The sequence below is a fragment of the Schistocerca piceifrons genome, chromosome 3, assembly GCF_021461385.2.
Source record: "Schistocerca piceifrons isolate TAMUIC-IGC-003096 chromosome 3, iqSchPice1.1, whole genome shotgun sequence".
Taxonomy (NCBI): Eukaryota; Metazoa; Arthropoda; class Insecta; order Orthoptera; family Acrididae; genus Schistocerca; species Schistocerca piceifrons.
The window spans coordinates 295,840,487-295,852,859 of record NC_060140.1 but is presented as its reverse complement, the minus strand read 5'-3'; the positions used below and the strand labels follow the sequence as shown (position 1 = coordinate 295,852,859).

The following is a 12,373-nucleotide window of genomic DNA, read 5'->3' as shown; positions in this document are numbered from 1 at the left end:
GGCCTCTAGAACCATATAGTTTCAGTTGATTAAATCACATATATGCCTGGGTTTCAGACAGGCTTCCCACTTTTTGTTCAATGCTGAGGCACTATTCCACTACCGTTGGAGAGCCTCTGCAATGTTGTTCTAGTTTTGGAGGAATAACAAGTAGGCTGAGACATGAACGGGAATCAAGATTTATGAGGTAGGTGTGCTAAGGTAGTCCATGCAGTTGTGCAAAGTCACTGCACCAGGGTGGCACAGTGGTTAGCACATATGCCTAGTGAACAGATGACCTTGGTTCAAATTCTGGCCTTGATACAAATTTTCATTTGTCACTTCAGTCTACGTACACACAACATAGGAGTTTGAGACTTGAAAAAGTCTCTGTAACAATATGGTTTCATTTTTAGATTGAAGATATTTGAAATTGAATGAAACTGGTAATCAATACTATGACAAATGTGACAATAGACTGCAATAAAAATGTATTTCTTTTCTGCTCTCAACAAAATGTGCTGCTGTTAAAACATTACACAGCACGAAGTCAATCTTTAACTACTAAATCAACGAATGAATATGGGAAGATGAGAGGGATACTGCAATTCTTGTTGAATGATGAATTCACAATATCTTATGAACAGCTTTTCGTATGAAACACATATATATATAAAAATGAACATATAGAAACAGCTATACCTACGAGAGGCATTTGAAAAGTCCGTGCAAAGTCCGAGAGATGGCACCACTGGAGCATATTGAGGTCACATTTAGTTAGTAGCATCTTTAGAAAGAACGCACACCAAGTTTCAGCCATATTGGTCTATTTATTTGTGTTTGGCATTCATGTGAGTCAAGGAAATCAAGTGCTTGTCAAAAAATGGATGAAAAAGAATTTCGTGTGGTGATTAAACATTACTTTATGAAAGGCAAAATGCCTATGGAGACTAGAGAGAAGCTTGATAAACATTACAGGGACTCTGCAGCTTCAATTAGAACAGTTTACAAGCCATATGGGCACAAGTGATGCTAAACGTTCTGGATGCCCTGTGGAGGTTACCACTACAGAAATCATTGATAAAATCAATGATAGGGTGATGGATGACAGAAGAGTTAAGGTGCATGAGATTGATAGTGCTGTGGGCATCTCAAATGAACGGGTACATAATATTTTGCATAAAAATTTGGACGTGAGAAAGCTATCTGCAAGATGGGTTCCGCAATTGCCCACGCTTGACCAAAAATGGAATCGTGTGAAGTGTTGGAAGGATGATTTGCAGCTGTTCAGGAAGAAGCCGCAAGACTTAAAGTGTCGTTTCATCACTGTGGATTAAAGATGGATACATTACTATGCTCCTAAGACCAAAGAACAATCTAAACAATGGGTTACCAAGGGAGAATCTGCACCAAAAAAGGCGAAGACCATTCCTTCGGCCAGAAAGAATTGGCAGCTGTCTTTTGGGATTCGCAAGGGATAATCCTCTTCAACTATCTGGAGAAGGGTAAAACTATTACAGGTGCATATTATTCATTGTTATTGGATCATTTGAAAACCAAGCTGCAAAAAAAAACGCTGGTGATTGGACCGCAAAAAAGCCCTTTTCCATCACAATGCACCAGCAACACACCTCAGCAGTTGTGGTCCCAACATTAATGGAAACATGATTCCAACTTATTTCACATCCCCCCTATTCTCCAGACTTGGCTCCCTTGGACTGCTATTTGTTCCCCAATTTGAAGAAATGGCTGGCGGGACAAATGCTTTACTCAAACGAGGTGGTGATTGCAGCAACTAATAGCTATTTTGCAGACTTGGACAATTCCTATTATCTGGAAGGGATCAACAAATTAGAACAGCATTGGACAAAGTGTGTAAGTCTAAAAGGAGACAATGTCGAAAAATAAAAAAGTGTACCCCAAACACGTAAGTAGCTCTTATTTTTGCACGGACTTTTCAAACTCCCCTCGTACATGGTAGCGGCTACACAAAGAATAAGTAACTTCAATCACACAGATAAAAATTACCCACTACATCATCTGACATCAGTTTTGCCAAATCATGTGCTACAAAGACCACAAAAATCATTAGATCATTGAAAAGTAATGACTCTTCTTAATATGATGATATTTGAACAAAAGTACTAAAATCTCATACTAAGTTGGAAGGGCCTACCATCAGTTACCTTTGTAAGCAGTCAATGAGTACATATGTATTTCCTGAAAGACAGAAGTGTGCAATAGTAAAATCCATTTGTGAAAGTGGCCATAAGCAAGTAATCCTGCATTCTCAAAAACTGTTGAGAAGGCAGCTTATAACATAATACTGAAGCATCTTTTTGAGAATAACTATTTCACAGCAGCTCATGTTGGTTTCCATAAAGGCTTATTTACTGATAAAGCAATATATGATGTCACAGACATGGTTTTGGTAGAACTAAACAAGAAAAATTATCCTTTGTCATTTCCTATGGTCTCGCCAAAGCCTTTGATTGTGTAAATAATAAAAATGAAAACAAAAATGATATGGTCTTATAGGTATTCCTCTTACAGGGATAGAGGCATAACTTAACAACATAAAACATATGGTCGCATCAGAGTAAACATTAAATATGGTGTACTGCAAGGTTTGGTGCTTGGCCTGCTCCTTTTCTGGACCTGCAATATTTGAGTATGCTTCAATAATGCTTCAATAATTGTGATGCTTGCTGATAGACTAGCATACTGATAAAGGACCCAAATATACCCACACGACCAGCTAAGTACAGAGGATAAAGGAACAGCCTTACAATTGGTTAACAGCAAACAGTTTAAGACTTAATCTTACAAAGATTCATATTATTCATTCCAAATAAATCAAAATTACTTTCAGGCACCAGAAATAGAGACCAACATGCACATTCTGCATGAGGTTGCATGTGTGAAGTATCTAAGTATCCAGCTGGATAATAAACTGAGGTGGCACCAGCTTGTGGATAAATTAACCAAAAAGCTCAGCTCTGCCTCTTTCAAACTTACAAATACTTCTAATTTTGTTAACCTGCTGACGGAATTGCTAGCATACATTCATTCAACACTGCCCTATGCTGCAATCTTCTGAAGTAATAATACAGCTAAGACCAAGAAAATATTTATTCTACACAAGCTTGCATTAAAATCTCTGTGTGGAGTTGATAAACAAGCATCATCCAGAAACCTCTTCAGGAACATAGGGATTCTTATTCTTATATCCCTATGCAAGGACTGCCTAATGATAGTAGTGGTTAATAATGAGTGATTCTAGGCAGTAGTAAAAACAGCTTCCACACAGACTACTCATCTTTGCCTATGGTTTGGAATGATCTCACTTTTATAGCAATTTAAGGGTTTTAGTTTCACATAATTTCTACTTTATAACATAGTTCTACTCAAAAGAAGAGTGCAGGGTACACTCAAATTTTCTACTTACCACAGCTTTCTGAAAAGGTATGCAGTTAACAGCACCTTGTAGCTGGTTTCGAATATCTTCAACTCTATCTTTATATTGTTGTAGTGGCAGTGTAGGGTCATGAATGGCAAACACTTTCACAACAATCAATCCTTCTTGAGATTTTGCTCGAGCTACTTTGAAGAATCGAGTACTTCCCAAACTGTAACAGTGAACAGAAATTGCTATCAACAAAATGTTTTTAAAGTATCAAACTTTTTTAATTAAAAAAGAAATAAAATAATTTGAAGTTAGTTTTTTGGAAAAAAACAGGTGATTAATGGCTAAAACCTCATCATAAGCATGAGCATGTAACAACTGCAGCAAGTCTACATCCATAAATGTATATTATCTGACTATCAATTAAAGGCACTCCACCTCACAAACCATGAGAGCACTAAATTAATAATCTGGAACATCTCTGTTTTCTTTCCATACACATGAGTCTTATTACCCGCCTCCATGGCCGAGGTCGCTAATGCATGCTTGTGCAGTGGCACTCGACCCAGGAGGAAGCTGGTTTCAATCTTGGTGGTGGAAAAAATTTTCTCACCCAGTATTTGGCTAACAAGGGGAGTGGTAGTAATGGTGTGAAAGTTCCTGACCACCAGACTTTGTGCCAATGTCCCGGTTTAAATACCAAACCTCTCCACATTGTCTCAGGAAGTGAGGGCATGTGACACTGTTGATGGTGATCCATCCAATGGATGGAGACATTAAGCTTGGAAGCCCCTTTGGCGCTAATAGCAAGAAGTAGGCTTGTGTCAGCACCAGGTTTCACCCTCTCCCATCTCTCATCATCACCACCACCATAATACAACACAAACACTACACTACACTACACATACGCACAATACATACATGTAGTATTACAAATATCCTAATGAACCATGTATAAACAAAAAAAAACATTAGTCTATTGTCACTACCAATTATAATCAATATTTTTACCACTTGAAGTAAAATTGCAACCACACACTTTAAAAATTTATTGTACTGACTAGTCTGTCGATACCCAACATTACAACTTCCGAACTTTTTGAGTACTTTTACTCCTACTTTGCAGATCTTTCAAGAACAAAAGTATACAAATAATTCTTGGATCAAGTGCTTAATACTAGGTATTGGCTTTGCATTTTAATGATATTGTGGCAAGCAATGCCATATACGGGTGGAATATTTGAAATCTCCCATTTGAGAAGAGGATATTTTGAACTAGATGTGTTGCTTGAGATAGGGTTTTCTTGTGGTAAATTTTGAAGTATAAAACTACTTAGTATGTCAATTTGTAAAATACTGTAGAGTGTGTTGCTTGTCTGATTGGTGAACAGTTAAGTGTAACAGCCATATGTTGACAGAGGAGATGCACGACATGCCGAGCACCATACTTTCCCTTGAAAGTGTGGTGTATTGATGTAATTGTTATATGTAAAAAATTGTGGAAATTCTATCAATATGGTGAAAGGGCCTCCTACACTAGGAGTCATAATTTTATGTAAGACATTTATGTATGTTTTTTGTGTACTGATGGTATTTGATTTTTATAGGTTTTTTAATGTAGATTTTTTCTTGTACTATGGTGTTTTTTGATAGGTAAGTATATTCATGTGATGTGTTTATTCATGTTTTAAGTGCTGTTGTGAATATATTAATGTGTGTTGTACATATCATAGATTCACTTTTAACTCTGTGTGTGTAAAGTGAAGTTAATGATACCAGATGTATGTTACTTGCTGTCTTTATGAATGTTGTTCATTTGTACTTATTTTAGTGGTTAATGCAGCTTTCATTCTAGCACTGTATCTCAAACACATATAACAGAAGTACATATAACAGTATCAGTCTTATAGTGTAACTGACTTGGGTTTTTTTAATATCGTTCTTTCATGTTTGGTTAGCTACGTGTGAATTTCATTTTCGCTATATAAATCTTGCAAATAATGCACCACTCGTTGATCATAAATGGCTTAGTGTGTTTCAGGTATCATTGCTTTGTAATTGGTTGGTATCATGCAGTTCAGTTCTGCTATACAGGTTAACTGATGATAATGACACTGAATTTCGTTTTTTGTTTTTTTAATTTTATTTTTAAACTTATTTGATATTTGATGATGGAAAGGGGAATATTAGTTGCCACCAAAATTCCAATTAATTAGTAAATATTGGTTCTTCGATTATTTCAAATATATTTTATGGCAAAACTGTATGAGTGAAGTCATGGTTGCTATAGTGGATTTAGATGAATTCCAATGTCCACAATTTTGAGTGTGTCACAGGTCATTTCCCACTTCTTTTCCATATTTGTCACTCTGATCATTAATCACTGATGCATTTTCAGCATTTGACCTTCCATCCTCTCACACATCTTTCCTAACAAATCAACAGTTTATGGAAATTTTATCAGGCCCAGCCAAAAGAAACAAGACAATGATTCAAAATCTTGTTGATAATTAGGTCACTTAAGACAGAATACAAGATCAGACTGGGAGAAGGAAACCAATAGTTACCCTAGCAAAGAAACAATCCTGGTGTTTGCCTTAAGAAACACTGGACAATGAGTTTAAATTGAGAATGAGATTTTCACTCTGCAGCGGAGTGTGCGCTGATATGAAACTTCCTGGCAGATTAGAACTGTGTGCCCGACCGAGACTCGAACTCGGGACCTTTGCCTTTCGCGGGCAAGTGCTCTACCATCTGAGCTACCGAAGCACGACTCACGCCCGGTCTCACAACTTTACTTCTGCCAGTATCTCGTCTCCTACCTTCCAAACTTTACAGAAGCTCTCCTGCGAACCTTGCAGAACTAGCACTCCTGAAAGAAAGGATACTGCGGAGACATGGCTTAGCCACAGCCTGAGGGATGTTTCCAGAATGAGATTTTCACTCTGCAGCGGAGTGTGCGCTGATATGAAACTTCCTGACAGATTAAAACTGTGTGCCCGACCGAGACTCGAACTCGGGCTGTGGCTAAGCCATGTCTCCGCAGTATCCTTTCTTTCAGGAGTGCTAGTTCTGCAAGGTTCGCAGGAGAGCTTCTGTAAAGTTTGGAAGGTAGGAGACGAGATACTGGTAGAAGTAAAGCTGTGAGACCGGGCGCGAGTCGTGCTTCAGTAGCTCAGATGGTAGAGCACTTGCCCGCGAAAGGCAAAGGTCCCAAGTTCAAGTCTCGGTCGGGCACACAGTTTTAATCTGCCAGGAAGTTTCAGTTTAAATTGAGTCAACACACAGATAAACTAATCAAGAAGATCTGGTCAGAACATTTCTCTCTCACAAGTATCCCTTGCTGTGTTGACCTGAAGAAAGGTGTTGGCTTGGTTAACATATTTTTACTCCCTAGTGTCTTAATCATCTTCTGAGACAGTACACCTAAAGTACCAGTAAATACAGTATTTATTCTGCAGAACAGTTGTTAAAGTATTTTATAAGCTTAAGCAGATAATCATATGCAGAGGTGTCTTTAAGAATCATGGAATCTAATACTCACTTTGTTAATACTCTTTGCTGCTGACAATAAAAGTGATTTGCACCATATTCGAATTATAAGTAATGATGTAAGAGGTAGATATAAAACGGGACATAGTAGTCACACATGTGTATGTTAGGAACATTTGTAAAGATTCTATACTGATTTTGCAGCAGAGTTAGCCCCTCCTTTAACTGTAGTTCATCAAAGATCCCTTGAATAATAAACCATGCCCAGCACCTGGAAGGAAGCACAAGTCACACCTGTTAACAAAAACAAAACTACCATCCAGTATCCTCGACATTGACTTGTTGCAGAATCTGAGTACATATTCCGAGCTCAAACATAATGAGACATCTCGAACAGAATGACCTCGCCCATGCCAGCCAGAATGGATTCCAAAACTAATGATCACGTGAAACCCAACTCATACTGTTCTCACATGACATACAATAATGAAAACTTTGGATCACAACATTCGGATAGACAGTGTATTTCTTGAACTCCAAAAAGCATTTGACTCAGAACCAAATCAATGCTTATTATCAAAATTATGATCATATGGAGTATCAAATGTAATTTCTGACTGAATTGAGGATTTTTTTTGGTAAGGAGGACACAGCAAGTTGTCCTGAATGGAGAGTCACTGGCAGATGTGGAAGTAACTTTGGGTGTACCCCAGGAAATGTGCTGGGATCCTTGCTGTTCATGTTGTATATTAATAACCTTGCAATCAATATCAATAGTAACTTCATACTTTTTGCAGATGATGCAGTTATCTGTAATAAAGTACTGTCTGAAAGAAACTGCATAAATATTCAGTCAGAACTTAATAAGATTCTAAAATGTTGCGAAGACTGGCAGCTTGCTTTAAATGTTCAGAAATGTAAAATTGTGTGCCTCACAAAACAAAATAATTAGTTTCTTAAGACTACAATATTAACAAGTCACATATGGAATCAGATAATTCACACAAATACCTGGGTGTAACACTTTGTAGGGATATGAAATTGAATGATCACATAGGCTAAGTTGTGGGTAAAGCAGGTGGTAGATCTCACTTTATTGGTAGAATACTGGGAAAATGCAATCATTCAATAAAAAAGACTGCTTACAAATCAATAATGCGCCCCATCTTAGAACATTGCTCAAGTGAATGTATACAGAGAGGGGCAGCATGAATGGTTGCAGATTTGTTTGATCCATGGGAGTGTGTCACAGAAGTGCTGAGCAAACTGAACTGGTAGACTCTTTAAAACAGACATAAGCTATACCAAAAAAAGCCTTATTACAAAGATTCAAAACCTGGCTATAAATGATGACTCTAGGGATGTATTACAACCCCCTACGTATCACTCCCATAGGGATCATGAGGACAAGGATTAGCTTAATGAGCACTTGTTTGGAGGCATTTAAACAGTCATTCCTCCTATGCTCCTTATGTGAATGGAACAGAAAAAAAAAACCGTAACAATTGGCGCAAGGGGTATACCCTCTACCATCCAATTCACATTGATTTGCAGAGTATGTATGTATGTTATAATAAATGACATAAAATTATTTTTGTGTACACTCTGCTGCTTCATCATGGGTTCTGGATGGAGCTATATAATCTAGGCAAAGATATTCGGTTCCCATCTAAAATAAAGCAAGAAATGAGGAATCCCTACGAAGAAAAATAAAAACATACATCATCAGCAATCCCATGAATTATCTATTATCCAAATTCAAGAATTGAAAATATCTGCAACCTGGAGTGCTCCTTGTAGAGTTACATGATAAGGGCCTAGTGAACAATGTGAGCTATCAGTGTACTTTTTGGAATATGACATCAAATGTTGTGTAGGGGGTATCTGACATGTTTCTGTTTGTATGTTTCATTTTGGGTATCAGTCATGTGTTTTGTTTATATTGTCTGGTTCAGTTCTTGTGAGTAGTGGCAGTTAGTGGTCTAGAGGAACAAAGTTTTGGACTGTGTTCTGTATCAGACCCTCGTACGCCTTTTTTATTTTTGCTAAGGCTGCGATGAAAGACTGAAATGTATATCCTAAGACCTAGGTTAGTTTGGATGGTGATAGTTTGCATGTGAATTGTAGGAGCCAACAAAGTTTTCATTGTCCTCTCTCTTTTTTTTACACAGCACATAACATAACTAAATTTATTTCCCTGATAGAAACAGTATTTTCCCACTGTGGTCTGATATTTTCAAGTTTCTATTATATTTCAAGAAGTGAATAATCTAATTCCATGCCCAAAACACCCTATTCTGATGGAGTTCCAACTAAACTGGAATACTGCCCCCACCCAAACCTTGGCTGTTGTGACAAACTAATATTTAGTATAACCCAAAGTCTAGGTTAGGCTGAAAGGTGCTAATGTGATTGTGCGGTAACAGACTGACCTGTAGTGTAGCCTACTTTTTGCGTCCTCGTCATGTATAAATGCACTTTATCATATGTAACACACTCTTCATCACAAAACTAAAACTGCGAGGTAAATTTCGAAAGCATTCTCTAGGTAACCGACAAGTCTCCAGTGAATATTTTTACACATATATGTATCATAGATAAACAACGAAAAATGCAAAGGCTACCTAACTCTTACTGAAGTTGCTGTTAATTTCTCAGTTTTTGTTTTGCTAATATTTTAATGGTGTTAGTGACAAATCCACTGGCCATTTCATATCTCCACTGTTTGAATGATGTCACCAGTATATTGGCAGAGTATTCTCTAACTAGCAGCAGAACATTTTAATCATGCCTTTGTATTCACAAATGTAAGAAACTATTTTCTTTCAAAAATACAATCCTAATCAATTAGGTCAAAATGATCAATTACCAATGTAACAAAAACTACAGTTATTTAAAACAACTGAGCTAAGGGAGCAGCAAATTTTTTCCTTCAAAGCAGCAGATATCTTCCTAAATTGCTGTGTTAAATTTAACTGACAGGTGCAAAGATTGTATTTAAACAGTATAGTGACAGGGTATTGTTAATGAAATTATGTAGCCTACAGATTAAGTTTCCGTGATTTTCCTGTCTTTTATTAGTGTTTATCTTGAGCTGATTCATATCCCTGGGGTTCTTCTTTCTCAGGTGATCTACAGGATGTAATGAATGACTGCAAGATTGGAAATTATCTGTCCCTACAGATACATCTAAATACTTAAAAGCTTTGCAACTGTAAAAATTTATGCTTATGACTGAAATCATAAAAGATGAACATACATTTATTTTTAAAAAGCTTCATATAGGAAACAGGAAATGGGGCCATTTCAACCATAGCCTGTGCATATCAAAGAACATTGTACAATAAGAACCAACTGAATGAGGCATGCAGTTGGTATGACACTGACTTCACATTTGGGAGGGTGGTGCTTGCTCTGGCGCAGGCATAAAAGCCTCAATCCTCTTTACAGGTATTGATTTTTCCTAATGTTTGTTTCATTAGAGTAACTATGAACTGCTACAAAATAATCAAGTGAACCTAAGTATCCATGCAGGCAATAGGAAGAAACTGCCAAACGAAAAACTTTCACTCACGTTTGAAAATCCGTGCATTGTCACTAATTATATAAAAATCCCACTGAAGATAATTTAAAATGTCTGTTGCATAGTGGCACACACACATTCTTTAATTTCTTTAATGGTACTTCAACATGTGACCACAACATAAGGATTGTTGTTTTGTATTCATGGATAGGGCATTTGTGGTTTTTCTTTCTTTTTTTTCTTTTTAATAAAATCATGGTCTCAACAATGCACACTATGATTTGGTGTGTATTTCTGGAGAGAAACAAAAGAAAAAAAGAATGAAAAGAAGAATGTGTGATGGCTCAAGTCAGTGAAAACACTACTAAAGATTATGTGGGTAACTGTACCTGAGCCTTGAACATAGACTGCCACAACTGATAATGAAAAGTAAAAAAAGGATAGGATTACCACAGGCTCACAGGCTATTACCAAGAACACTGTATCTGACAGACTCATTACTGATTCCTTCATTACTTAGCAGTTTTTGCAGTATATCTGACACTGTACACCAAAAATATTTTACCCTTGACATTCATCTTCAAAATAATGTATTCTTTCTCTATTTGAATTCACCAATAGTGAGAACACTGGTAATAAGTCAGTTGTTCTACCTAGGTGGAGAGAGAGAAAAGAATAGGATTTGATGTCCAGTTAGCAGTTAAGCAAGCAATTCCTGGACGAAGTGGCACCTCCATGATCACTGACAAAGGTATGCAAACACATCAAAACTCTCTTGTTGAGCCTCTGAATGATGAAAACTGCATGTGGTTTGTTTGCACCTTTCAGATTATTTTAAAAATTAAGTTTAACTAAATTGCTTTTACAATGTGGGTACGAGAGTGGAGTGATTCCCTTACTTAATCTTCAGTGCAGTGATTCATGGCAGAAGCATTTAATTTTAGAAACACACATCTGGAACTGGCTGTAGATACAGCTCATAAAATTCGTGCCATTACCAAGAGTGGTGCTGAAATGAAGGAGTGAACAACTGTCACTGCAATGTATTAATTCTCTAGTAGTTAATTCTTCATCGACGGCCCCAGCGGTAACGAGAGTTAAGTGTCATAATGATCGTATTCTTTTAGGACGCACAGTGGGAAAACTCACTAAATATTTGTTTTGGATAAATAGGCAGCAAATTGGTATTATTGTTTCTTAATCTCAAAGGGCTATAATCCAATTTTTCACGGTGTTACTTGCAGACGGTGTCACTTACTTCACGTCAAAGTGCAGGTCTGAATGTTCAGTTAAATAATGCTCCACTGGGAAAATCTGTGAGGGCGCTATTCCCACAAGCTGGTTCCCCATTTTAATTTACTGCCCTTCACGTGAAAATACTTTTTACAATATGTGACATTCACATACAACCTCCTGTCATTAATTTGAAAATAAAAATAAAAACAATCACCCACATACACTACACATGACACACTCAGCAGAAGATCTTTGGACTCGTGGACTTGGTCGCTGATCTTGCGCGTGCTACTTTGGGTGTAAGTGTGTAACATTTCCACAGCGAAGTAAACTGATGCGAAAGCGGCAATACCTAAGGTATTTTTATTTACACGGAGCTTCAGTTGCACCCATTCACCGTCTAAGGGAGTTAATTACTGAACTTTCTGTTGGACAAATTGGGCTACTTCACCTCTAAAAGATATCATTACGAGAATTACTTAATACATTAGTTTACAATGTAATTAATATCTTTTCTCTAATACTATAATCTATACACAAAGTAATTTAGAAATATTGTGGACAATTCTACACAGTCCGGAACTATATCCCTCAGGAGAACATTAAACACCTCCATCGATCGAGTGGAATAACTGCTTGCAAGAGAGGTGGACCAAAGCGTTATTGATTTGATCAGTGTGTGAAGCTCTTTCTCTTGAATAAAGCATTCAGATTTTTTGAAACTGTTCTCATTTGTT

At 37.1% G+C, this 12,373-nt stretch overlaps 1 protein-coding gene across 1 annotated transcript in view; it reads right to left on the bottom strand.

Annotated features, from left to right (window-relative positions):
• The window catches only part of LOC124788224 (phosphoinositide 3-kinase regulatory subunit 4), a 195,436-nt gene extending 183,554 nt beyond the window's left edge, over positions 1-11,882 (bottom strand). The window contains exons 1-2 of the mRNA XM_047255405.1: positions 11,659-11,882; positions 3,428-3,608 (exon numbers count right to left, since the gene is read on the bottom strand). Of these exons, the coding sequence (XP_047111361.1) occupies positions 3,428-3,608; positions 11,659-11,750 (273 nt within the window). The 5' untranslated portion in view covers positions 11,751-11,882. The remainder of the gene's footprint in view (positions 1-3,427; positions 3,609-11,658) is intronic.
• Between the last annotated feature and the right edge of the window lie 491 nt (positions 11,883-12,373).